The sequence below is a fragment of the Electrophorus electricus genome, chromosome 5, assembly GCF_041902795.1.
Source record: "Electrophorus electricus isolate QZ-2024a chromosome 5, ASM4190279v1, whole genome shotgun sequence".
In the NCBI taxonomy this organism is placed as follows: domain Eukaryota; kingdom Metazoa; phylum Chordata; class Actinopteri; order Gymnotiformes; family Gymnotidae; genus Electrophorus; species Electrophorus electricus.
The window spans coordinates 11,144,015-11,171,596 of NC_137501.1; the positions used below are offsets into that span (position 1 = coordinate 11,144,015).

Genomic DNA, 27,582 nt, shown 5'->3' on the forward strand with positions numbered 1-27,582 from the left:
CGCATGATTGCACAGGTTGCACACTTTCTGATGTTACCTCAGGAATATTGGCCTAAAGGCTCAAATGTCTTGACGTCAGGTGGTGATGAAGATTTAGAAATCAGAAGACCTGTTTTAACCAGTGCAATGCAAAAGAGCAGCTGAATTCAGTGACAGTTAATCAATCAAAATTCATCATGGACTCAATTAAAATGAATCATGAGCTGTATCTTAACGTTAAAGAAGGTTGAGTCCCCATGGTAAAATGAAAGAAAGAAACCACTTTATCAAGACATCGGAGATATTGAATTGTTGATGCCAGTGTGACAAAGCAAAGATTTCTCTCCAAGTGTGTAGTTTATCTGCATGGATTTGGCAGAATGGCAGATTTACCATGTCTTCATACAACAGGACTAAATTTGTGGCTGCTAATCTAGAGTTGAAAAGGACTGTTGCAGAGTGGATGAGAGATATTCTTGAACTATTGCAGAAAGGCATTAAATGGAATTTTAATACTCCTACGGGCTCACATTACAGAGACGCTTGGGAAAGGTTGATCAGCTTTGTGAGAGTTGTTTTTAAATCTATACTGAAGGTGCAACATGGATGAACATCATACTCTCCATAAGAGATGGAGGCAAGTTCAGTGCATGTCTGGAGATTTTTGGAACAGGCAGGATAAAGAGTTCCTACCATCACTTCAGCTGCTAACCACAATTTTAATCCTGAAGATGCCGTACTTGTGGTTGATGATCTGCACCTCAGAATCTTTGGATTACTGGAAGAAATGAGGATCTTATCCCAGATAGACAAGGGTTTATGAAAAGAGTAAAGGTCAAGACCTGTAAAAGCTCCTTGAACAACAATTACAAAAATTTGTATTCAGCTGTGATGATGATGATTCATAATATTACCTTGATTTGACTTTCTCTGACTGAGTGATTAAGAAAATCTTCTAACTCAGATAGCGGGGACATTTGTATGGACAATGGAATATGAAGTGTAAATGACTGTTTGTTTATTATCATTTGTGTATTATATCATTTTTTAATTATTATTATTATGAGCTTATTAGGGCAGGATCCAAGAGGCAGGTGTTACTTTAAATATGATGAGAGTGGCACACAGGGAGTGAGAAGTGGTAATGTACAACTGCCTCTTGTGTGCCTGGAGAGGGGTGCATTAGGGTTCTTATTTTCCTGTTGACTTCTGTTTGTTCTTGCTCAATATTTTGTATACAAAATGTGTACAAGATAATAAGATGTGATGTTTATTCCACCAATCATTTATGTACAAAGATCTAGAACTGCGTAGTAATCATTTTGATCTTGTGTAGGTGTCCAGTAGTAGTTTTCTAGCAGCAGCTCAGACACGATGGAGGAGAGGCAGCACCAGGAAGCAGGCTCTTGTCCACATGAGGGAGCTACTCACTGCCGCTGTTCGAGTGGGGGGAGTAACTCACCTGGTGGGTCCTGTCACCATGGTTCTGCAGGGTGGGCCCAGGTACGTCCCCAGTATACAGCTAACTGATACTAATAATTATTTGGAGGGAGAGGGAGAGGGAGAGACCTTCTGTACACACACACACAAAAAAAACCAAAAAAAAACCACACACACAAAAAAAAAAACAAATATATATATATATATATATTTTGTGTGTGTGTGTGTGTGTTTACAAAAAGGCCTCCTTCCACACTTGCGGTTTTCTCTAACATCAGTAATAATTAAAGCTACTTTGAAACAATATCTCTCATTAAAAGCACTTTAGAGGCTGCCTCAATATAAAGAAAGTCAGTGTTGGTGATTAAAATGATTTAAGTTCAATATGTATTTGTTCTTTCATTAACTTGCAATAATTCCTTAGTTTCAATATCCGTTACAAGGAAGGGATAAATGCCTTTATATTCTATTTCTTGGTCTCTTGAGGAAATGTTCAGTGTGTTCAAATGTTCAATTGCCATATAACATCTCAATTGTACATTAGATCACTGTATTTTATAGTTATTGAGAAATTGTTAAAATGCATTGTGTGTCTGCTTTATGCTTGCTTGTAGGATTGAGGAACTTACCTGTGGTGGTGTGGTGGAGCAGGTTCAGGAAGCCTTTGGCGAGACTATGACCTCTGTGGTGTCTCTGTGTGCTCGCTATCCCATTGCTTGTGCCAATAGCATTGGCTTGCTGTGCACCATCCCTTACACCAGGTAATCACAGCGCTTTCACATAAAATGTTTTAAAGTTTAACATTGGAAAGATTGTGCATAAACTTTTGAAAGCATAACTTAAAGAAGGCAGGCTGCACTGTTATATGTTTACAAGTATTTACAAAGTAATTTGTGATGATAGAATTCAGACCTGCAATTAACCAGTGTGCTTGGACAGGACATACTATAATTTTCTGCAGTTGTTTTTATGATTACAAGGAAAGACCATTTCCATCATTTTCAGCCTTTTGTCATATTGAAGAGGCCAGTAATACAGTAACAAATTTTCTGCAATGTGTCGCTCCAAAGCCCTTAAACATGAGAACTTTTTGCATTTCTAGGAGTGAGGAACAATGTCTGGTACGCAGTGGCCTGGTTCAGCTGATGGACCGGCTGTGCAGCCTAAGCAGCCAAAGAGATTGCAGTTCCAATGAGAAACAAACCAAAAAGCAGAAAGTGGCCACCATGGCTTGGGCAGCCTTCCAAGTGTTGGCCAACCGCTGCATTGAGTGGGAGAAGGTGGAAGGTACTGTCTGATGTGCTGCTACATACATATGTCCATTTACCTAAGACTAGCATGGCAACCAATATGACAACTTTTAAAAGTGTATACTGTTTTTGTTAGGTAGTAATGTTTTTGTGCCTTTTTGTCACTCTTTTGATACTTTTCTTTTCTGTTTACATATAAATGTATTCTCACTACAGATGTAATATAGTGGTACAAGGTAAGTTACAAGGTGATATTTAAAATTACTTCAGCAAGGGGACTTGATTTTTCTGTTTTCTCAGAAATTTGACTTCTCTGTTTTCATAGAGCATCTGGACATTCAGCAGATCTGTTTTTGTATTTTGGCATAAATGCAAGGGACCAGGAGAAAGAAACCAAATAAATTCATCAGTATTAAAAAAGTGATATCCACTCTGAGGAATACAATTATTGCAATCCTTGTGCTGAAGAAATAAATATGAATGCCTAAAAAGAATCTGTAAGGAATTAAATGCATGACTGTGTTTCAGGTGGTTCCACAGATGCAGTTCATTCTGGGCTAGCGAGGCAGGTGTCCAGTCTGTTGACCAACCACTTGGCGAGAGCAACAGAATGCTGTGGTAACCAAGCAGCTGGAAATGATGCCCTACAGGATGTGCTAAGTCTACTCAACGACTTGTCTAGGTATACAAGATAACCAACTTGTCTACTTGTCTAGGTATTCAAGATGACCAGCTTGTCTAGGTCTTCAGCTGTCATTGAAAGAAAGTCCCATTAGCCCTGCTTTGTCTGTAGAAACATTAGAAGCAACGGTTAAGGGCATAATGATTGGATATATTATTGAAATACCTATGTGAGACTCATTATATAAAGTGTATTTTTTAAAAGAAGGATTCTGTTCAAATCGTATGATCCTACTGGACAGGAACGCATTTCATTATCACCTTCAATACCTATGCATTTTCCAGGAGCCATATAGGCAAAACAATCCTGAGCCAACCGGCTTGTGTCTCCAAGCTCCTCTCACTGCTCCTCGACCAGCGGCCTTCTCCCAAACTGGTGTTGATTATCCTACAGCTGTGCCGTGCTGCCCTACCTCTTATGAGTGTTGAGGACTGTGGTAATGTGGCACTGCCATCCTGGAGCTACTCCATTAATGCCATTGAAACAGAACAACAGGATGCCAATGACCCAGCCTCCTGCATTGCAGCACTTCTGCTGGCCAAGTTAGCTGACTACGTGGTGCCAGGTGAGACCAAGGATGAAGATATGAAAGAGTTTGGGCAGTATTAGTGTTTTTATGTTTAGTTTGTCTCGAACATATTTTCTAGGAATTTATTGTTTTACATTTGTTTGTTGTTTTAAACTGTTCCCAATAATAATAACTTAAGGCATGACCTGTGTCCAGTTGAGCAAAAGATGGCTCACTCAGACTGTTACTCTGCTCAGTTTTATGAAAACTGAGTAAAATTCTCAGAACAGAAGTGTACTTTACAGCTGGAATTCTAGTAATGGCCTGCATGGTTGTGTACCAGCACCAGCCATTTAGGATCCTCAGGTGGAGGTGGAATCACTCAGAAAGGTTATTGCTAATAACAATATAAGAAGAAAAAATACATTTGTTGTTTTCTCTCTGTTTATCTGTGCATCTGTCCATCTGTATTTTTTAGTTCACTCACATGAGTATTACTGTCTTCCATGCCTGTATATCATCCTTAGGTTGCCAGACACTCCTTTCTCCTGCTTCTTCTGAGCCAGATACCAGCATTAGCCGGGCTACCCCAAAGAACAGCATCAAGACAGACAAAGATGCTGGAGAGGAGGGAGAAGCTGTGGATGGCAAACTCTCCATTTTCATTCATAAGAGAGAAGATCAATCTTCCCATGAAGTACTTCAGCCATTACTCAGGTAAAAAAAGATATTCCCACGAGAGAAGTTGATCATTGTGTTTACTAGACCAGGAAAGCTTTTTATAGACAATTTATAGGTTTGTAGTGATACAGGGATAAAGAGATGAATAAGGAAATTTTTGTTTTGTTTTGATTAAACCTATGTTTGTGACGATTCAAGGACAAGTAGGATGTGGGGACAAGGCACAATGAAACACAGTTTTAATTCTACTAACAGGCAACACATAAGACAACCTCAAAACGCTCTGCACAACTCAAACACCAACAACACGCACTACAACACAGGAGACATATATACACTCAAGATGATTACACCGAACAGGTGAGCGACACAAGAGGGCGTGGGAACACAGATGAACACACACATACGAAGGTGTTTGAGGAGGGGGCGAGGCCGTGACGTGACAGAGCCCCTCCTCAAGGGCGCGACTCCCGGCGCACCAGACTAATTGGCTGCGGGCCCAAAACCAACACCAAACGGCGAGGCTAGAGGACCGGGCAGTCCGCCACAGGTCAGCACAGGGGGAAATACCGGGACCAACATGACAATAGTTATGGGAACAAACACACTAACAGGGACAGACACAGAGGGGAACAAAGTGACAGGCACATTAACCGTAATGGGGACAGACACAGTGACAGGGACAGGCACTGCACTACATAAATTAAACAGTCCGGGGAAGAGTGGGGGAACCCCAGCTGTCGGCTGGGTCGGATGCCAACCAGCCTGGGGAGGAGTGTTTATCGCCAGCTCGGTTACCGAAGGCTGTCCGGACCCTGGCGCATGCGCGTAGGGAAGCACACCGGTTGTGTTGCCTGGTTGTGGAGCAAGTCCCGGTGCCGCTGCCTTTTTGCCTCCCAGAGGCTTCGGCGTAGGCACATGCGCTCTGGGATTCTTCGCCTCAAGGGGAGGAGGGTCCTCCTTTGACGATGACGCCGCTTCTCTGCCAGTCACCCGGGGCAGCTTGCTTCCTCCGGAGCGGTGTGCCCTGGGTGGAGCTTAAGGTGGGGCCTTAGGTGCTGGGGGCTCATTCTCCTAGGAGCCTGTGATGTCGATCTGAGAGGGAGGATCCTCCTGAGGTACCTCCTCCCCCTTCATTGATGGGTTCTCCTCTCGATCGGACCCCATGTCCGACTCCAGAGCAACATCATTACTTTCCCCTCTCTCGCCATACTCCGCATAGCCCTCTTTAAGGTCCATGCAGGACCCAGCGGATTCCACCTCCGAATACCGATCCACATAGTTAGGCTGGTCTCCGGAAAGCCCAGCGGATTCCAACTCCGAGTACCGGTCATAACGGACAGGCTGGTCTCCGTAGAACCCAACGGGTCCCTCCCCCGCTGTGGACCCATGGAGCGAGGCCAGGATGAGCGATGGTCTCTCAGGGGCACGGTGTCCGACTCCGAGGACTGGAAATCATTATACCAGTCTTGGTAGTCAGATGTAGTCCCGTGTGACTCCTCTGCTTCTGCACCAGGAGCACGCTCCCCTATTGCGGGAGTCAATAGGGTAGCCAAGAACATGGGGGGGCTCCCATGTACGGGCTGGGGAAGTGCGTCTACTCCCCTACTTCTTACCCATCCCAGGCATCCTTCTTCGGTTAGTGTTTCTGTGACAATTCAAGGACAAGCAGGATGTGGGGAGGAGGCACGATGAAACACAGTTTTATTTCTACTAACACGCAACACATAAGACAACCTCAAAACGCTCTGCACAACTCAAACACCAACAACACGCACTACAACACAGGAGACATATATACACTCAAGATGATTACACCTAACACAGAACAGGTGAACGACACGAGAGGGCGTGGCAACACAGAGGAACACACACGAAGACGTTTGAGGAGGGGGCAGGGCCGTGACGTGACAATGTTCTTTATCGCCCTCTAATGTATCATTCTATATTACCTAGGCGTGTTCTCCAAATTCATGGTTTGGTTCAGATCTGTTTTTTTTGTTTTTTGGGTTGTTTTTTTTTTGGTGGGGCTGTGAATTAGAAAAACATGGGCTACATAACATTGTAGATTAATTTAATTGCATATATCTTCATATTAACTACCTAAACAAAATTAAACCAATAAAAAACAATTATCTGAAGACCAGTCTAATTAAACAAAAATTAATTAAAAACCTCTCTGAAAACCAGTCAGAAAGAAAGTCCATTCAGTTAACCACACATTTTTGTGGACATGCTTAAATTAAGTTTAAAGCTCTTTTTCCAGAACATCTTTTCCACATTCTCAAGTGAGAAGCTTGCTTTTTGTACTGTAAATAAATTTTAAAAATGGGTATAAATAGATAAAAGCAGTTATCTTGAAACTAGGAGCATAGGCACAGGCACATTTGACATTATTCACAACTGCTGATTCTGAGTCACTCTGCTTTATGAATGCTAGTATTGTGTGTTTCAGTGGCATTATCATCGGAACTGTTTTAAGCTGTTCCATGTTTTTCAGCTATTTTTACATCATCAGATGTATTGGTATTAATGTTCCTCTTAATACTCCTGTCTGAGAAGTGCTGAGAAAACTGCTGTCCAAGGTGTGCTGTCCAAGGTGGCTTGACTTCCAAGCCATGGGTATATGAATTGGCTTGTGTGAAGGAAGCTGGACCATCTCGTTTTTCCCTTTAACACTGCTGCAGCAGTAGTAATATGGCTAGCACTATTCTTTAGCACATTTCTAATTCTGCCTAAAAGCCTGGATGTCTGATTAATGCTCATCCCCTTCTATGAAGCCAGCTTAATTGTATATACTAAATCTTTGAATGTATGTACTAAATGTACTAAAACCTTTAACTGCTTTAACTGTATTCACAATGTTCTTGCTGTTGTCCATTGTTATGGGAATAGTGGCATTTGGTCTGTTAATTTTCCACTTTGATACAGCTCCCTGTAGTATTTCTTAAAAATGGTCACTTGTGTGATTTTCATAGACAGTGCGTGTCTTGAGAATGGGGTTACCCAGTTGTCGGAAGTGTTGGAAGCCATGATTTGATAAAACTCTTTTGTCAACCCAACTGTAGTTAATGCAATAAATGTTACATTCTGCAAGTCTTCCAGCAGTTTAGTCTGTACTTCATTGTTAAGCTTAGGCAGCACATTTTGACGGAAATGCAGTCAGTTTGGCAGTTCCATCGCACTGAGCAAATGCTTAAATCTGTTATTTTCAGCAACTGCAAAAGGGCACTGGTCTGATTCTCTGATTTGTCTGTAGCTTCATTTGAAAAATTCTAAGAAATGTTATCTGTTGTGGAGGTTTCTTTTGCAAACTGCAGAGATCAATGTCGGGATTGTGTCTTCTGATATGTACTAGCAAATTTAAAGTGTTACTGCCCAGGGACGTTTTGCGAAACAACTTGAATGTGCTTGGGGGATCTTAAGTTTCAGGGTTATTATCTATATTAGGCTCTCTATGCCCCTGTTATTTGTCCCTGCCTTTATGCAGCAGCTCAGAGGGACGTCCTTTTCGGCTTGGTACTGGGGCCAACATGGAGAAGGTGGTGAAGATGGACAGAGATATGACTAAGGTCAGTCTTGTATTTCTACTTTTAATTATTATTTACTATTAAAAGTTTTAACACTGTGTTCTATAGTCATGATTAATACAAAGCTACATTTTTTTTAAAGTATGCCTATAAAGCCTTGCACCAGTATTTACTTTCCTGGTGGAATTCTGTAATAAGCATGTTATTGAGCTGATTACTGATAAGAAGAATGATTACTGTTTAAATATAAGTGGATCTTACCAATGAATCTCCTTCACCTCATTCATCTGCTTACAGACTGGGAGCTGTGAAGTGATCACAGAGGAAGCTTCAGCAGCGCTGCGAAAGGCGAATAAGTGGGCTCAGTCTGGCCTCATTGTGAGCGTGGGCCCCCCGGTAGACACCCTTGTTCAGGAGACTTCAGGAGGAGCCACGACTGGAGACAAGAAGAAAAGTGCCCAGACGGTGGTGTGCAGGGACAGGAATTCTGAACTGGCCAGGTAAGAGCAATAAAGCTCTAATCTGGACTCCAAAGTTCTCTAAACTCACAGGCTACCAAACTAGTTATAACGTCTATATGGCCTTAGCAAAATATGCTGACACAGCTCTTAGTCAGATGTTGAAACCTATGCGAATTTTTTAATCCACATGTACATCACTTTGCTCAGACTATTCTTTCTTTACCATGTTTCTCTATAGAAACCAGACTTTTACAACTACAGAAAATACAACACCACTGGTTAGAAATGTGCTAAAGAACAGCAAGTCCTTTTGGTGCACACACCAACCTCTCATGTTTTGTAACATGCTGTCTGATTGTTTAAGTACCATTTGCTTAAACAGATTAAGTACTCTTTAAATTTCACCTGCAGTTGTGGATGGACAACAAATTGAAAGTAATATTTCCACTTTTCCCTCAGTCTCCTCCTGTAAGAATTTGTGAAGATTTCTATGCTCTAAGTCCACATAGCTCCACAGCTATAGCAAGAAGTGCATACATGTACAGAAAATGGAAGTGCACTCTATTAGGGTTTATATTTTGGATACATTCTGCGTAATTGATATTAACTATTTAAAAACATAAGAGTAATGCAAGTACATTGTTTTTACTTGTAGTCAAGTACAAGCATCATTATTATATTAGTTTTACTTATAAGGGTCAAAGTTGTTAATAAACCACACAGAATGACATTTAACAGATCAGTATTTAAAACAGATCAGATAAAAGCGGAACCACACAGTTCTAAATATGGTGGTCTCTCTCTCTCTCACTCACTCCTTCCCTCTCTCTCTCTCGCTCTCTCTTTTTCCTACAGGTCTGACCCGATCCGTCCATTCATTAGTGGCCACGTGGCTAATAGCATGGCTGCTGAAGTTATTGCTCTGCTACACAGTCTTCTTACCGCACCAGAGTCAAACACTGCTCAGATCTGGACGACAACTGTAGAGAAGGTGAGCATCTTTTTCAACATTGGTTTAAAACCTGTTGATTGATTGTATCATCACCACCACCACCACCACTTTTACGTATAGAGTACCTTTCCCATGCTCAAGTTCACTTTCAGTTCTTAGAGCAAACACACTAAACACGATCACAAATGTCAAGGCTAACGGATACACAACACATTACATTCCAAGACTGAAGTATTGATAGCATAGTATTAGAAAACTAAACTCCGAACAAAAGCTTAAACTGAAAACAAAACTAAAAATATTCACTGCCAAATCAGGTATGTTGTTTTAGCATGTACTTTCTGATGCTGTCAGGTTTATGCTGTTTGGTTTTCATTTTCTGAGGTTTTTAGCCATTCCTTTTTGTATTATTAGATAGGTTTTGTGACCCCTAAGGTCACAATGCTTGAAATTGTTTTGATTGATCAAATTGTTACTGAAATTTAGCTCCTGATATAGAGCCTTAAAAAGGTTTTCCCTTTTGTTGTTTGTTTATTATTTATATTGCTTTGAGGTTTTTCAGAAGTTTTTAGTTTTAAATGTATTTACATTTGAGCCTTCTTACATTTGAGGCTCAGAACACATGTGCAGTAGCTAACAAACTCCTAGTGCACATGTGCAGTAGCTAACAAACTAGGCAACTAGCCAAATTGCACAAAGTAGATAACAAGACAGCAGTAAAAACCTTGTTGCTTGTGAGGAGTAATCTTTTTTTGCTGCTGCTGTTGTTTTTGTTGTTGTTGTTTTTTTGAGGGGCAATAATTTGTTTTTTCTCACATAATTAAGTGCATAGTTATGTGGGTGCTTTATCTCAATTTATTGTATATAATAATTCTTAAAATATCGTGTTCATTTTTACCCAGTTTCAAAAAACAAATGGTGATTTTGGCTGCTCAAGACTTAAATGCAAACTGCTATTTGTAAGCCACAGGCATTTGTTAGCTAAGATTAATAACATTTTAACATATCAATGACTTGTCAGATTTTTTTGGGGGGGTGGACTTGCCTTATAATATTTTCGCTAAGGGTAACTTTTTATGAATGATTACCTCTGCATTGCTTGAAATGTGTGTTAACATGAATTAAGAGTTTAACATAACACGTCTAACAGACTTCGTTTGACCATTTATTATTAGCTGTAGCTATAACTAACAGGGAAAAGTAAACTAATAGTTTGGCACTTTATTCAGCAGATTATATTGCAAGGTTTCTAACCATTTCTACCTTGAAAGATGTCTAACCATTTCAGATGTCAGACTGTAGACATTTACATGAAGGGTACTGCTAGTGTCCCGATAAAACCAAGCTTGCCTAGTGGTCTTATTTAATATCAACCCACCATTGTTGTTTTTTGAAATATGCTGATGATTTCTTTAACAACTTTTATCTTACCATAATGATCTGTCTGTCTTCCCAGTTTACATATGCGCACGCACACTTGCTCGCTCACTCACTCACTCTCCATCTTACAGGTGTTGTCCCGAGCCTTGATGTATATACCTCAGCTGGGGAGATATGCAGAAAGCATCTTGGAGAATGGGAGCAGCAGTGGCAGGAAGTTGGCCAAGTTGCAGGCAATTGGAAGACAGGCTGTGGCAGCTTTATGCGCCCTGGGCGGCTTCAAGGAGACTATCAAGATCGGTTCAGAGGTCCAGGTGGGACTATAAAGTGATGTATGAGATGGCTCAGTGACAGACATTCCATAGGCTTTTTCTGGCCCACATCTTAATTTTTGCTTGCGATTTAGTGTTGCATCCACCTCTTTTAAAGGTTGGGGGTAAAGGAGTCCTGGGAAGCATTGGTATTGTCATGTCCATCAATGAGCAAGAAGGCATTGCCACAGTTAAGTTCCCCTCATGTGAATATCGGCGAACCTGTAAGGCCTCTGACATCTTGACCGTACCCATCTCCCGCCTCTGCACACCTCGCTCAGAGGTAAAGCTGTTAAAGAAGCTGATAAACTTGCAGACTTGCTTGCCTTGTTGTTAGACAACTTTTCCTAAATTTAATGATGAAATGGAAAATCTACCTATGGCTAGGAGCTATTGAGCTATTGCATGTAGCACAATCATTTGTGAGTGTAATTTATGAATTTTTTTTTTTTTTTTTTTTTTACACATTAATTAAAAACAAATTCAATTTAGTAAGATCAATATATTGTATGTATATATATATATATATATATATATACAATAAATTACAATACATTTCCTCATGTTTGGGGCTTTTTGTGGCTTTTCTTAAATGTTGATATTTTATTTGGCATTGATAATCTTCTGTAATACCGTATATGGTCATGTCCCGCTCTGTTACAGGCATTGCCACTTTATAAGCTTTCAATCACTGAAAAGGTTGTGCAGGCAGTGCAGTCCATGCTTCTGCCACAGGAGGGCAGCCTCTCCATCCATACTTCCTTACCAGCCTCTGGAGACGGCGCCAGTCCAGTCATGGCTGCTGTGCGCCTGCTGGCTGAGATAAGGACTAGGTCAGAACGTAGAAATTTAAAGCAGAACTTTCACACTTGTTTGTTCTTGTCTTATATGTAAATGGATCTTATAAATGGTGTGATTGTGGCTTTGTTTGTCTTCCCTTCACAGAGCATGTCTGGTAATGGCTCAGTTGCTGGAGGACAGTTCATTCTGTGAGGAGTTTATCCAGCAGTGCCCTGCTGCTGTGGAGGTTCTCAACCTAGTGGCACAGGAGTGTAGCCCTGGTAATGTACCAGACATGTGGTAGAACAAATGCACACAATTTACATTTGGACTTGTAAATAATAAATAAACATTCATGAATGTTTCTCAGTAGTTTCAATGCTATGCTACTCATTGACTATATCTTATTGACTATATCTGTAGTCATCTCACTATATCTGCAGTCATCTTGCAGTCTTCAAGTTTGCTTTGCTGACTTCACGGACTTGCTGGCTCTTATGCAGTTGATGTTGTAGATACTTAGCAAGTAAATCAGCAAGTAAAACCAGATACTCTCTCATATCTAACATTCAAAATAGATTACTCGTCATATTTCTATGCTCCTCAAAAGATAATGTTAATCCATATGCCTTTTTCAATGTAACAGATGCACACTTTCAGCTATCTGGAAATGTGCCCAGTTTTTGTATATGATTTGACTCTTTGTGATGCTTTGCTTCCTCTTTTTTAATGCTTTCTTCTTGGTTGGTTGCTCAGTAGGTTCTTTGTGTTGTGTGTGTGTGTGTGTGTAGGTGAGAGGTTGGGCATGGTGGAGTGTCAGTGTGAGAGAGTCCGAATGTTGTATCGAGACTGTGCCCGCCCCCCACCTCCTCCTCTGCAGACAGACAGAAGACAGGTATGTTTTTCTGTTCCTTAGGAATATTGTGTTATCATAGTAAAAGAGTTTAGTGGCATTATCACGTTTTTGTAATTAAATATGTAAACAAGCAGTGAATGTGTTCCTTTTGGATTTTACGTGTTTTCATGTTCTGGAAGTTGTTGTTTTTGCCAAGCTGATTTGAACTTTGCTATTCAATAAAAGCTCAGCTTTTTCAAGTTAGTGGATTTTTATCCTATCATGTTTTACATAATATAAAAAAGTGAAATGTATTTTACTTTAAAATATTCTCTTAGCACGTCTTTCTGTGGGTCTTTCTTTGCAGCCAAAGGAAATTACATGGTGTCCGTCACGTGTCTTCCCACCTGTGCGTGCCTGTATGTTCTCATCCCACTTGACTTCTGTGACCTTTCTTGCGGACCCCAGTGCTGGGGGTGGCCTACCCAGAGGCACTTTCATCTATGCCACTTCAGCAGTTCCTGTTCAGGTATAGAATATGAAGAACATATAAACAGCATACAGCCTTAACTGCATACATCATCTGTTTGCAGGGTGTTTTTAAAAATCTTTTCAGTAAGTTAGCCTGGCCTAGCAAAGGCGAAATTAATGTTGCAAATTTATTACTATATATGTACGAAATGTAAGATTTGTGTCCTTTATAATTACAATTCAAATGCTTAATTTTTTCCGGTGTGTTTGTTTTGGAAAACAAAGGAGTGTTTTGAAAAGAGTCTCACTTGTTTGCCTCACTTCATTATACTTCTTCATTGTTCCTGTATCTTTCTTAGGCTCCATCCTTTTATTGGGAGATAGAGATAGTGACCTATGGAGATTCTGAGGATGACAGCGGTCCAATTGTTTCTTTTGGCTTTGCCACAGAAGCAGAAAAGAGAGATGGTGCATGGACTAATCCTGTTGGAACCTGCCTCTTTCACAAGTACTCTTTATGTCCTTTTACTCTTTTTCCATTTCTTCGCGTTGGCTTACACTGAGTACTCTTTATCACTCTAGATTAGACCCGTTGTTTGATGTAATACTCGTATGTTTTTTTATTTTCTTCCTTTGTCAGTAATGGGAGGGCAGTACACTATAATGGCTCCAGTTTGCTCCAGTGGAAAAGTGTGAGACTAGATGTGGCGCTGCTTCCTGGTGAGATGTGATGGATGTGTTTTCTGCTTTGATCGTACACTGGCTTTTTTTGTGTTTATAATGTTTTGAACATAATTATAAAAGTTATGTCACAGGGTAATATCATTTTTCTCTCTTTTGCTCGTCTTACTCAGGAGACATCGCTGGGATAGGCTGGGAGCGTTTGGAGGGCACACCACCTCCTCCAGGGCAGGCCCCTAAAGGCAGGGTATATTTTACCTACTGTGGCCAGCGCCTCAGCCCCTGCCTGGAAGATGTGGCTGGAGGCATGTGGCCCCTAGTCCACATTCAGAAGAAGGTGAACTTTATTTGCAGTTGGTTCTCTATAGATTCAAGCTATTTTACTTAGTCAATTGAGTAGATTAGAACTGCTTTCAGTCTGTAGTTAAATTACTCTAAGATTAGTGATGTTTATGATTTCTGTGATACTGTTCTTTCTCAGTATGTTTTTAAAAGCTTAATGCTTATTTTAGTAGCTGAAGGTTTGTGTGACATATCATGAACTCTACTTTTTCCCCCTCTACGTACCTAAACGATGTATTTGTGTATCTGCCCATTTCTAGAACACAAAGATCCGTGCTAACTTTGGGTGCCGACCATTTGCATACGCAGAGGGGCAGGCTCACCGGAATGCTGCTGATCTGTGTATAGACCTCTCAGAGGAAATTAGTGCCAACTTTGAGGCCCTGCCATTTGCAATGGCCTCAGACAGTGACAATGACACTGGTGCCAGTGTGACATCTGATTCGGGCTCCCATGGACCTCCCTGTCGCATCGCTGCTGTTGCTGCTGCTCAGCAACGTAAGGCTCATCTCATGCAGTTAACGCAACAGTGACAGTTAGCTAGATTGTAGTGCTGTTTGTAGCAATGTAGTCCTGTAATGTGCTCTAATCTAGTTGTCAGAGACCTCCAGTTACACTAAGTATTCCTATTCTACTCTCCCAAGAGCACACCTAACCAGTTATCATTAGTATTATTATTATTATTATTCATATTATTATAAATGTTTTTATTCACTTTTGTTTCATAAATGAAAATGTATCTGTTTCCTGCCTGCCTCTGTAGTCTTCCTCTGCTATGCTACAAAAAACTATTTTCTCTCCTGTTCTTTTGGTAATTCATTAGGTTATAAGGTGTTGCTGGGATTCGTATTTCAAAGTCTCCATGATGTGCAAATGAAGTAAAAGAAGCCTTTACACTTATCTTTTCTTACTTTACCTCCTCTCTGAGTAGAGTATAACAGTGATGCTTCCTGCTACTACAAAGTTGAGCTTAGCTATGAGAATCTGGTGACCTCAGGCCCTAACCCACACCCCCCACATCTTGCTGATGATGAGAGTGATGATGAGGATGACGAAGATGTGCCAAGGGTGAGGAAAGAGGTCTTACTGTCATTATAGACACTTATTTGAAGTTGACCATCATCCCCAATCTTATTCTACCTCTCTTTGTCCCAGGAGGATCACTATGCCCTTCTTGTGAAAGCCTGGGAGACCAAAGTGTTCCCCACTATTCGCCGCCGCTTCAGGAATGAAGCTGAGAGGAAATCGGGTCTAGATCAGATCAAGGGAGCCCTCCAGCTTGGTGAGAACAATCTTTTACATAGGCAGTCAACACAGGTTTATTTCCTGAGTACCTAATACAATACAATACAAAATTGAGAACACAAAATGTGTAATAAATAAATAACTGGATAATTGCAGGGTCTTTTTTATGTTTAGGTGAAATTTTACTTGAGTGAAAAAATATAAGGGAGGAGAATTTATTTGTTTGTTTGTTTGTTTGTTTGTGCTTTTTTTTGCTTTGTCTGCATGTATGTGTGCATGGTGGACAGGAATGGTGGACATAGCAAGACAAACAGTGGAGTTCCTATATGAGGAGAATGGTGGTATTCCCAGAGACCTCTACCTCCCCACTATTGAGGACATCAAGGATGAAGCTAATAAATTTACTATAGACAAAGTTCGTAAAGGTACACACCCACACTTAAAGTGAACATTTTTATTTTTTATGTCTATGTCACCATTAGTTATGTGCATCATGTATGCTTTATTGCTTTATTATTTTGGAATAAGAGCACCTTTTCTTTTCAGACTCCCCTTTTAAGTAAGTGTAGATATTAGGACAAAGTAAATTCATAGAGATTGGTCCCTTTTGTTTTGGACACAATGTCTGCATCAGGCTCCTATACTCTAACATTGTCTCCCCGAATTTATTGAGATCCTTATACCAAGCTTGTGTGTCACTATTTACCATTTTAATTAATATTTACTATGAGCTCAACAGATGTAATAGCAGAAACTAGTAACCTGCTACATGTGGGTAATAGTCTGTCATCACAGTTTTAATTTGTTCTATTTTGTCTGAAAGAATGCCTATGTTTGAGAGATTAGATTTTCTGTAAATTAATAAATAAATAATTGTTGGAAATTTTTCATTGAATTCAAAAGTGGAAATTTTCCTCAAACCCAGTTGTGGTGGTTGTAACTTCCTCTAGGTTTGACTGTGGTTATACGCTGCCCTGAAAGCAACAACACTGGCAGCAGCACAGGAGGAACAGCCTTACCCAAGTTTGCAGTCCGAGGCATGATAAAAACATTTGGCCTTCATGGAATGGTTCTTGATGTTGACTCTGTAAGTTTACTGTAAAAAAAAATTTAATTGTGAAACAATTCTTCTAGAATAAGTACTTTTATTTAGAGAGAAATATGGAGCAGATTTTCATTACGCTAAAGAGAATATAAATATGGCTGACAATGCTAATATTAGCCTGAGATGATTGATGTTGGTTTAGCATGACTGCATTGAGATTGGTTACATTTTCTTCTTAAATATGCACTATTTTGCAAATATAGAAGCCAGTCCCCCCTGCCCACATCCATATTTTTTCCCTTCAGAGTTTCAATGCCAAGGAGTAAATTGCTGGGCATTCTCGTTACTTTTCAAACACATTGAGCTTCTTCTAGTCATTATAATACTCAACACCCACATGTTTCATCATTACTTGGACAATGAATGAAATGCAATTGCACCCATACACATGACTGATATACTGTTCTACTAGACAAACACACATTGTCATAAAATATTTAAAAAACATGAAAATCTGCTAAACCTTCATTTAAAATATCTGTGGATCTAAAGTCTGTTGGCCTAATTGTTAGCATCTATTATGTTTACATTTATCACATTTTGCAGATGCTTTTATCCAGAGCAACTTACACATTTATCAGAATAACAATATTTGTGCTTCTTGGAATTGAGCATTGGTGTTACTAGCACCATGTGCTACCTGCTAAACCAGATGCACTAAAGGATGCACTATAACCTCATGGGACGTGCCCTCCGGAAGATTGTTACTGTGTTGACTGTCTCTCAGTCTTTATTGCAGTGCAGTGTTTCACGTGGCATATTTGTCCACATTTCTACCAAGATTTAAATTCTTACATTTTATGAAAAAATATGAAAGTCTAGTCCCAGACATCTAGGAACACCTCAACAAAGAATGTACTACTTGGGCCAAGACAGATTTATGTAGATGATTGTTGTTGTGTGTTTGCCTGTTTGTGTGTGCTTGTGTTTACTCGTGTATGCATGTGTGTGCATGCACACATTTGTCCAGGTAAATGAGTTGGTCCAGGTGGAGACATATTTACGCAGTGAAGGTGTACTGGTTAGGTACTGGTACCCCATTGAGATTCTGGAGCGCCCACCTGCAGGTTCTCGTAGAATTGCAGCCAATGGCCTTGTGTCTCTGGACAGCAGCAACATTCAGATTCACAGGTTAAACAAACGCCACCACTATAAACTCAATGACTGCAGCATAATAAGTTACTTTACTATTTTATTTGTATATCCTGCTTATTTTTTGTCTATCCCTGCTACCAATGAAATACACATTGGTGGCCTTTCACTCTTTGTTAAGATATTTGTGTGTTTGTGTGTTTCAGGGAGCTACTGCGTTGTGAGAGTGCTCTTGCACGTTTGTACTGTCGCATGGCATTACTCAATATCTTTGCCCCAAAGAGCCCTCACACCTTCACACGCCTCTTCCACATCCCAGCTGTTCGTGACATTACCCTTGAACACCTGCAACTCCTGTCTAATCAGTTGCTTGCTCCACCACTGGCAGGTAAAACTATATTTTGGAAGAACAGTTTTTAATGTAACAAAAGTGAAACAGGGTTTCCAAAATCAAACTGCTTCAGACCTTCTTAGGTTGGGACAGGGGTTTCAATGTTGTTTAGGGTGATGAGTGACAGCTTAACTCAGCGATGTAACATTGAAATGTAAAATGTTTTGTATGTATGTGCATATGGGTGTACCAGGCTCGTCTGTCAATGCTAAAGCTACAACGTTATTTCACTCATGAAGGTTTAAATGAAATGCTGCATTTTTCCTGTCAGTGATGCTGGTGAATTTTAAAAGGAGAAAATATTGTTTATTCTATTTAGATCTACATGATCTGTATAGACTTTGTTAAACTAACAAATTGGTGATAGTACAAGCCCATTATTTAGTTATCTGAAATTTTGCATAACAAAAAATATTCTTTAAATCAACTCTTACCATTACATCATTACAGCAACACACTGATTTGTTGACCCGTAGCTGGCTGAAGCATTCAGTAGATACCATATATTGTACACGTAACCGAGGATCAGTTACTACAACTATCCAAAGAATGCATCATTGCACCAATTATAGAAAAAACTGGTTTACAATAAGTATTATATTAAACTGTAATTTTCATTAGAGAGAAATTAACAGAAGTATTAGTATTCTGTGTAATTTGTCTTTATATATGCTCTTAAGTTGCTAATTTGTTTAAATGTTGAGTAGTTCCAGATAAGGTAAAGACAGCTAAAATACACACACTATTTTTTTTATTTCTGACTTTGGATGAGTTGCTTTCATTTTTTTTGTGTTGAGTAGTTTACCCATGTTAACTCATTAATGAGCCAGCTCATTTGCATAAGGCTAACTAGCAGCTGCTACCTTTTACACATGATGAGCATTAAAGAGCATTGGGTGTGCTCTTTTGTAAGTTCATTAATTTCGTTAATTCTGCTGTCAGTTCCCCCTGAAATATTTCCTTCTTAATCTCACCCCTTTTAGATGGCTCCATCAGCTCAAACTCTATTTTGCTGGCCCAGTCTGTGCTTCACAACCTTCAAGGGCAAAGCTGCTCTCCAACTGAGCTCTTTTATCAAGGTAACGCACAGACCATTCGTGAGTGGTTGACTGTGGCTATTAGCAGAGCCTTGCACCAGGGAGAAGACAGCTTGCTGGATCTTACCAAGCAGATTTGCTGCTTTCTCCAGGTACTAACCCTCAGAGTCCATCACTTGGTCTGAGATCTTAGTCTAGTGAAAGCTCTCCAATATGACTCCATTGGTTTTACACTGTAAATACTTAATAATTTGTAGTTAAACTTAGAATATTACATGCACCATATGATTTTATATGAACTCTGTATTCCCACATGCTGTTATATTTACTCATTTGTATAGGGCTCACCCATACAAACATATCAAACTTATTTAAAGTGACAGTGAACGTGCAATAATAGACAGATTTTTTCTTACATGATGGGTTTTTTTTTTTTTGGGGGGGAAACTCAAGAGTGCTCCAGACCAGTTCACATCAGAGGAGTTCCCAATCTCGGAATCAAAAGTCAGCATGGATGTCAACTTCCCTGGTGCTGCATTTGTGGTTGTATCTTGTAAAGAAGGACAGCTTGGATGCCGCAAAGAGTGAGTAAACATTACAATTTGAATAATTCTATTAAACAATTTGAAGCTTCTATTAAAAAAAAAAACTGCTTGAAAAAAGAATTCAAGGACATTGTACAATAAAACCTATGATTCCACCTTAGATGTGAATATAAGATTAAAGGTCTGTTGATATTTCTGTACCACCTCTTCTCACTTTCATTCTTTATTTTCCTTCAGCTCATCTCTATATAAGGCTCCCTGGGCCCGGATCATGGTGTATGGGTTGGGGCACAAGGTGCGGCGCAATGGCCAGCTGAATCTGATGGAGGCCGTCTGCTACCCACTGGATGCATCTCCCTCTAATACAGGCCTTACGCCTCCTCCCACAACCAACCAATACCCCAGCATCATCATTCCTACTGACAGATTGCATATAAAGCTAGGTTAGAACAGCAATACATTGTATAGTTCAATATGTTTCTATTATAGATAATCTAACTTGGTTCCCAATTTGTTTCATAGATCAAATTTACTGAATGATTTGTTTTTGAAGCTGCTATTTTGGGAAATTAGACTGTGCTGAGGAATTCAAAATTTAGAGGCCATTTATTTTTATTTTTATGTAATATAATTTTACATTATACATTCACATGTAAAGGAACTAGGTTCCAACAAGTGTCCTCAAATGTAACTGATCATGTGTATGTGCTTACATATAAGCATCTCTTGCTAAGATTTCTCTGGACTTTTCTCAAAGGTGTGTCTCCCCCCCCTGGGGTGGTGCTTGTACTGCATGCACTGCCTCTGGAGTTTCCTTTGGCCATGGCCTTTGCCGAACAGCTCCTGACGTGGACACTGGATGAGGGCAGTGAGCACTCAGAGGAGGAACTAGACACTGTGCCATCTTCTGTGCTACTGCAGGTTGTGGAGTTACTGGGTAAGAAACATCCTCTTCACTAACTGGTTGGTCTGATCATTCTAGCCTCTGCTTTTTAATCAGTCAGTTTATTCATCCATACTTTTCTTCCATAAGGTGGTCTTCTGTGGACTACTGATCTTGCACCTTGTATCAAGGAGCTAATCTTTCACCTGCTTGCTGAGCTCTTTCGCAAGATCCATCATTTAGAACAGTGCAAAGGTCCCTCAGGCTTATCCAGCTCAATTGCACTGCTCCTGAATCCTTGCTTGGCAGTTCTCATGGCTCTACAGACAGAGCTCAGAAAGCTTTATGACCGGGAGACCCAGGGCTGGGGGCTGGCTACTGCAAGTTCTTCTACCTCAGGAAGTAGTGGCTCTTTGGCTCTGACTGCTGAGCAAAGCCGCTTCTCCACGTACTTCCATGCCCTAATGGAGGTATGCCTGGCTGTAGCAGAAGTCACATTGCCACTAAATGTGGGTGGTGGAGCCTCCTCTGTAGGCACTCTTTCATCATCCAATGCACCAAACCTTAGTGATTCGTCATCATCATCATCATCTTCACCAGGCCAAACCCCCCAAAGTCCAAGCTTGTTGACTAAGCGTAAGAAGGTCAAGCTGAAACGTGAACGGGCAGCTGCAGCTGTGGTTGCTGCAGCTGTAGCTTCAGGAAAACGGGGCTCTGGAAGTAGTTCAAGACTATCCGAGAGTGATAGTGCTTTACTGAATGTGGCAGGGGGAAAGCCAGAAGACATGCTGTGGTTCCACCGTGGGCTGACATTACTCATGATCATACGGCACCTAACTAACAAGGACCCTCAGGGGCTGGCCGTGACTGGGGATGCTGTAGCTGATGCTTGCCAAGCTCTGGTTGGTCCTACTGCTCATGGGCGGCTGCTGGTGCTCTCTGGCATTCCAACTCACTTGGAAGAAGCTGTGGTGCGTAAGGCTATCCGAAGGGCTTGCAATGCACACGGAGGCCTTTTCAAAGATGAGATCTTCATTCCGCTTCAGGTCGAGGACCATAAGAAGACTAAAGGAGCTGTGGTTGGGACTCCAAGCACTGCCCAGGATACTAAAACAGAGAAGTCTCATCCAGGCACTATGGACAGTCCAGATAGTTCCAGCAGTGCCACCCCAGCTATCAGCATGAGTGCTTCAGCTTCAACGAGCCAGACATCCATTTGCAGCTCCTCTCAGGGTGTGTCCCGGACTGCCAGTGAGCTGTCTGTGGACCAGGAAGTGTTAGCATGCACTGTGACTCCACAAGTAACCACTGCTCAGCCACAAGGACCTCTTGATCCCCACAATATCTCCAGTCAAGAAAGCCTTGATATCTCACTTTGTAGCACAGGAAGCATTGGTAGTCTTGGTAGTCTTGGGGAGCAGCTAGATGGGGGAGAAACAGCCTCAGTGTCTGATGGGGGATCCTTGTACACAGTCAACTCACTTGGCAACAACACCACTATGGCACGCTCCATTAAAGGTTATGCTGTAATAGAGGTAGGTGGAGAAAAAACAGATTTGAAAGGATATCATATTGGTTATTGCCAGCTGGTAGATCGCTTGTCTTTGCTTTACAGGTACGGGCCAGGGCCAAAGTAGAGAAAATTCGTGCCAGTCTCTTCAACAGCAGTGATCTCATTGGTTTGTCCAGCCTTGAAGGAGAGGAGGAGCTAATGGAAATGACCAATGAAGAAATCCTGACTGCTTCCAGTGTTAATCAAAGCCTATTTGATACACAAGGAAGCTCTGCACTTGAGGACTACTTTCTTGATAAGACAGTCAGAGGTTGTTTTATTTTATATTTTCTCTTCTGTTGATAATTATTGTATGTGCTTTAGAGTAAAACACAAAGTATTTGTTATTCTAATCTTAATTTTAAAATATCTTTTTGATATCAGTCCAGTTGCTATTGGTATGCATGCTATCTGTTAAAGTACCCAGCTGTTGCAGTAGTAATTAAAGCCAGTTAACTAAAATCAGTTCAACTACAGTTGAATAGTATGTTTAATTTTTAGGAGGCAGACTGCTTTGCATGTCTAACTTACATTATGATATTCTAACAGGAGACAAGCTTGTTCCTGGGGCACGAGATGTGTTGACAGACATCTTTAAAAGTTGTATTCAGTCAGAGCAGATGCTAAGCCTAACCCCAACAAAGCCAGTGAAAGTGTCTGACATTTATCTCAGCAAAGAACAGATCAACTCTCAAACACCTGGCAACCTGTTGTACGTGTTCTTCAACCATGTACGACCTCCTAAGAAAGTGCTTGAAGATCAGCTTACACAGGTTACTGCTAACGTATATAATTACATATATGGAATGTTTCTTATGCACCAGAAATCCATTTACCATGTACATGTAAATGACTCAGAAGTCATCAACCAGTTTTCATGTCAGTCTTCTATTGAAATGTGCTAAAAATGACAATATAAACTACATTTCTATCACCAGATTCTCCGCAAATATGGCACAGTCAAACCAAACAAATGCAAGTACAGTAAGGCAGGCAAGGAGCAGCACCAAGGCAAAGTGGTCAGCACAAAGAGACCCATTACCAAGCCCCCCATCAAAGAGAAGTCTGTACTCAACAGTGTCCGGTGAGTCATCACACACACTGCTCGCAAAACCAGTTGTTACAAATGCTAAATGTTATAAAATAATCTGGCAACAAGAAGAAAAAGTAAAAATTCCTCACAAATTCTTCTAAATAATTAAAAATCAAAATCAAAATTTTGTAACATTTATATCTGTACCAAATCACTTATTTGCACATGATCAGATTGTTTTCTGTAGTCACCAATACTATTTTCTCAATCTACAGTCTACATTACTGACTCCTTACAGACTCTTGGCTTATTTCTGAACATGCACTGTGTGTGTATATTGATTGTAGACCCCATGCATTGTACCAAATTTCCAGATATGTTTGTTTTGCCTCAAGCATTATATTCCTCCACTCAGCTCCTCCTCTCCCCAAATAATTAAAATTCTTCCAAATAATTGATGCAAAAGTATCTAGGACCCTAAAATATATATACCAGTGTGGTTTCTCCAGCTTCTTTCTGCAGTTCTGTTACAATATAAGTATTTGTATAACAAATAATCATTAGTTTCTGAGGTAATTCTAATTAATTGCAGACTTAATGATAATGGTTGGGGACTAATTACAGGATTGAGGAGACTGTCTCAAAGATGAGAGGGAAGAGTTATTCTAGCTAACTTCCCTCCCTTTGTAACCATCCAACTTTATTTATCCTGTCCAGATGATATTGTGATGCTGTTGCTGTATATCCTGGTGTGATGGATAAGTGAGTCATTGTCAATCACTTCTGGCATACAGCTTGATGTCATGAAATTACTTCACAAGGGTTTTCACAACGCACCCAGATTGATTAGCAGCTGTTCCACTCCCATAGGTGAAAACGTTGACAGCTCACTTGCCTTGTATTGTCATCCACTGAGTGAGGGAGGGCAATGAGTAAAACAATATATCTCTGGTGTGCTCTAGCCAGATAAGTTTTAGCGCATGCATGTGATCCTGTTTGGCAAAACATATGGATATCATGGATATTTTGGCAGTCAGGGTTTTTTTGTGGATAATTTGATCGCCAGTACGTTTGGACATCATGAAAAGGAGGAGACTTACTTTAGCTGAAGTTTAAGTGCAGATGTTTGGGTGCATTAGCTGGAAGCTGAGAGTGATGGTTCAGTGGCTTCTAGCATGGACTATGATGTTTCCATCATATATATATATATATATATATATATATATATATATATATATATATATATATATATATATATATATATATAATGGTATTTTAAAGTGATATTTAAAGTAAAATAAAATGGTAAACTGCTGCTGATTTGATTATTAATTTTCAGATATAACTCATACTTGTCTACTGTTATTAAACATAATTATACGAGCAAGGAGAATTAGAACTTTAACATACAGGTACAAACCTACTGATGCAATTTTGAGAATTATTACAGGAGACTGCTCTTGCTAGGTTAGCCTTTGCTCAATAGATTACTCAGACTTAAAGAACTGTTCAAGTGCACGTTTTAATTGTAATAAATGGTATGTGGGAGCACCATGTGACATCAGCATTGTGATTGTGCTGCATAAAGCGTTGGAAAATAAAGTAAATTGGAAGGTCACTTATTAATAATTTGATACAACATTAAACTAATTAGAATGAAATCACAGATTTAGGTTTCTTGGGGCTATTAGTGTCAATTTTTAAATTAAATAACAGTGTATTTTAAATTATTCATTAATTTGACATTCATTAATTTTACATTTACAATCAAATTAATTAAATCTTAATCTACCAGTTTATTTACTAAATACATTTTCTGTTAAATATACATTTTGTGCTTTTGCTAGACCACACAGTTTCTTGAAATGGAGAAGTTCATCTTTCCACATACCTACCAAGGATGTACTCTGTAGAAAATATATAGGATGCATTTGTTTAGCAAAAGTTGGGCTGTGAGGTGCGAGCTAAATGAAGGGTGCCTTTGTAGCTAATGTAACAGATAATTACTGGCCATATTTCCCCTGACCCTTATGTTGATTACTTTCAGGAATGGTTTTGTAGTAGTTATTCTTGTAATTATTATTGATCCAGAGCATTACAGATTGCCCAGTTCAGTACTATTAGCAAGCCAAGCATATTTATTAACTAATTAGCATTAAAAATGACAAAGATTACATAAATTTGTAATATAACAATTACACATACACTGTAGTCAAACAGTGTCAGTGGGACTGTGTATAGCCTTATTCAGGGGAATAAATTCAGCCTTCCTTCAGGGAAGCCAATTTGTGTTTATGTCTAAAGTGCAGCTTGGTTTAAAAGTGAGCTTGCAGAGAGGTGGGGCTGAGATGCCAGCCCTCACTGTTGAGCCTTCTTGAGGTGTCGTCGTCTTAATTCTGTGAAACACCAAAGGAATGTGCCTACCTGATGACCCCTGGAAGAGGTTGCAATGTTTTGGTTGCTGGTATGAAGTGAGAGGGATGGGCCCTATATGAAGGTCTAATGCACTGGCATAGGATATTTCAAATCATATCCTGTGTAAAGTTACAATTGAACTTCTGTATAATTGGTCGTCTTTTCTCAAGGTTAGGGGGTTTTTTTTATGCAAGCAACCTCTCCATTGCTGAAATATGCTGAAAGATCATGCTTCATATTTACTGTTACCTGTGCCTATATTTGACAAGTACAAACTGGACTAATATTTTAGCACACTATACAGCAGTTTAATTATTACTGTAGCAGGGATATGGGAAATTATTTATTTGACACAGACCATAGACAGTCCTTTATGATCATTTACAGGAGATTTACAAGCATTTCAGATGTCATGCTGTTGACAGTTGCATGAAAGCTCGTGTATTTCCAAAAAAAAATTGGAAATAGTAAAAAAAAAAAAAAAAAAAATCATAAAGTGGATTTTTTAATCATATTAATTGAGTGTGACAGTAATTTTGGAGGGCAGCATATATGTAGCATGCATGTATGAGAATATAAAAAAGTTACTGAAATGAACATATTGAAGTATTTAAATGATCTCCATGTTATATTAGTTTGCCTAAGAAGTCACTTTAGCCAGTGTTCAACAGTGATTAATAGTACTGTGATATCTTGTAGTGTTGTCTAAAATAGCAACAGTGGTTTGCTCTGTGTTAGATCAGTGACAAACTGTATTGTGTGTGAGCTTTTGGTACAGGTTGTCATGGATTAAACATCATGGGTATGCATCAAGAATTTGTCAGTCATACTTCTCTTCCATTACTTTTAATTTCAGGACTGCATTAAGTGAGAAGAAACCAGTCCTGAAGCCTAAGTCTCCAGAGAAATCCAGGCCTGATGAGAAAGACCTTGAAAAGTCACCTACCAAAAAGATGGAAGGTTTTTACAATAGAATAGCAATAATGAATGTTTGCTATGTTTAGAAATGTCATTTTACGTATTTGTTGGTGTATATCTAGATGTACATGTGTTTCTTTTTTTCTTTCTATGCAAAGAATTTACCCTTTGCACAACTCCACATAAACAAATTGGAACTTTTGTATGTCAAAAATGTCCAGGTGCCTGTGTATAAATGCATTCTGAGGTCCATATATGAGAGATCAAACTCCCCTGTTCACTCCCCCACTCTCAGTTTCAGTCCCAGAAGAAAAATATTTAACTCTGGAAGGTTTCCACAAGTTTACTGTTGATCGGTCCAAGCAGGACATTCGCAGTGTTTGGCGAGCCATCCTGGCATGTGGTTATGACCTACACTTTGAAAGGTTAGTAAAAACACTATCCATTACCAAATGTTGTATAGAATCCAGGTTTTTCCTCACTGTGGAAAGCAGGCACATGGTGGTGGATGAGGGTGTGGGTGGGTGTGCATGTCTGTCTGTCTGAGACTGGTGGAGGGGAACCTTCCAAATTAGTATATAGGGATTTCAAAGCACTAGCAATATGGTAACAGCAGAAATGTAATGTTGTGCTGAAGCTTGTATAAACTGCATGTATAGTTGTTATATTTAATTTGGGTTGGGGGGTACGGGGTTGCCTGTTCTTTTTCTTTTTTTTTTGTCCTTTTAAGTCTGGAGTAAATTGGGTATAAATTCTGAATATTACTACTGGTGTGGTGTCTTCTGTAGATGTTCGTGTGTTGACACACGATATGCCCAGAAGACAAGCAAGAAATGGACCTTGGAGATGGACATCGCACTAGTCCAATATGTTAATCGCCTATGTCGTCATCTGGCCATCACACCTACACGCCTCCATCCACATGAAGTTTACCTGGACCCCACAGATGCAGCAGACCCCAGAGTCTCATGTCTGTTAAGTAAGAACAGCTGTATACGTTACACTTTTACATGCTGTTAATGATGCATTTTCATTATTTATTCATGGGAATAGTTCAGGCTTTTTTATTTGAGCATTTGCAAT

At 39.9% G+C, this 27,582-nt stretch overlaps 1 protein-coding gene across 8 annotated transcripts in view; it reads left to right on the plus strand.

Moving 5' to 3' along the window:
• The window catches only part of hectd4 (HECT domain E3 ubiquitin protein ligase 4), an 87,496-nt gene that overhangs the window by 52,565 nt on the left and 7,349 nt on the right, over nucleotides 1–27,582 (plus strand). For 7 of the 8 annotated variants that reach the window (XM_081714171.1, XM_035530083.2, XM_035530086.2 and 4 more), the window contains 36 exons: nucleotides 1,316–1,482; nucleotides 2,034–2,180; nucleotides 2,522–2,706; nucleotides 3,198–3,351; nucleotides 3,636–3,916; nucleotides 4,387–4,576; nucleotides 8,031–8,112; nucleotides 8,368–8,570; nucleotides 9,387–9,522; nucleotides 10,995–11,177; nucleotides 11,293–11,457; nucleotides 11,838–12,007; nucleotides 12,120–12,235; nucleotides 12,746–12,849; nucleotides 13,157–13,318; nucleotides 13,620–13,768; nucleotides 13,901–13,980; nucleotides 14,115–14,278; nucleotides 14,544–14,781; nucleotides 15,215–15,351; nucleotides 15,439–15,565; nucleotides 15,816–15,953; nucleotides 16,479–16,615; nucleotides 17,604–17,764; nucleotides 17,932–18,113; nucleotides 19,100–19,305; nucleotides 19,607–19,737; nucleotides 19,936–20,141; nucleotides 20,456–20,635; nucleotides 20,732–22,116; nucleotides 22,197–22,404; nucleotides 22,683–22,906; nucleotides 23,072–23,217; nucleotides 26,438–26,541; nucleotides 26,795–26,924; nucleotides 27,288–27,478. In XM_081714171.1, coding sequence (XP_081570297.1) covers nucleotides 1,316–1,482; nucleotides 2,034–2,180; nucleotides 2,522–2,706; nucleotides 3,198–3,351; nucleotides 3,636–3,916; nucleotides 4,387–4,576; nucleotides 8,031–8,112; nucleotides 8,368–8,570; nucleotides 9,387–9,522; nucleotides 10,995–11,177; nucleotides 11,293–11,457; nucleotides 11,838–12,007; nucleotides 12,120–12,235; nucleotides 12,746–12,849; nucleotides 13,157–13,318; nucleotides 13,620–13,768; nucleotides 13,901–13,980; nucleotides 14,115–14,278; nucleotides 14,544–14,781; nucleotides 15,215–15,351; nucleotides 15,439–15,565; nucleotides 15,816–15,953; nucleotides 16,479–16,615; nucleotides 17,604–17,764; nucleotides 17,932–18,113; nucleotides 19,100–19,305; nucleotides 19,607–19,737; nucleotides 19,936–20,141; nucleotides 20,456–20,635; nucleotides 20,732–22,116; nucleotides 22,197–22,404; nucleotides 22,683–22,906; nucleotides 23,072–23,217; nucleotides 26,438–26,541; nucleotides 26,795–26,924; nucleotides 27,288–27,478 — 7,069 coding nt within the window. The remainder of the gene's footprint in view (nucleotides 1–1,315; nucleotides 1,483–2,033; nucleotides 2,181–2,521; nucleotides 2,707–3,197; nucleotides 3,352–3,635; nucleotides 3,917–4,386; nucleotides 4,577–8,030; nucleotides 8,113–8,367; nucleotides 8,571–9,386; nucleotides 9,523–10,994; nucleotides 11,178–11,292; nucleotides 11,458–11,837; nucleotides 12,008–12,119; nucleotides 12,236–12,745; nucleotides 12,850–13,156; nucleotides 13,319–13,619; nucleotides 13,769–13,900; nucleotides 13,981–14,114; nucleotides 14,279–14,543; nucleotides 14,782–15,214; nucleotides 15,352–15,438; nucleotides 15,566–15,815; nucleotides 15,954–16,478; nucleotides 16,616–17,603; nucleotides 17,765–17,931; nucleotides 18,114–19,099; nucleotides 19,306–19,606; nucleotides 19,738–19,935; nucleotides 20,142–20,455; nucleotides 20,636–20,731; nucleotides 22,117–22,196; nucleotides 22,405–22,682; nucleotides 22,907–23,071; nucleotides 23,218–26,437; nucleotides 26,542–26,794; nucleotides 26,925–27,287; nucleotides 27,479–27,582) is intronic. The other variant, XM_035530085.2, reaches the window with a different exon arrangement.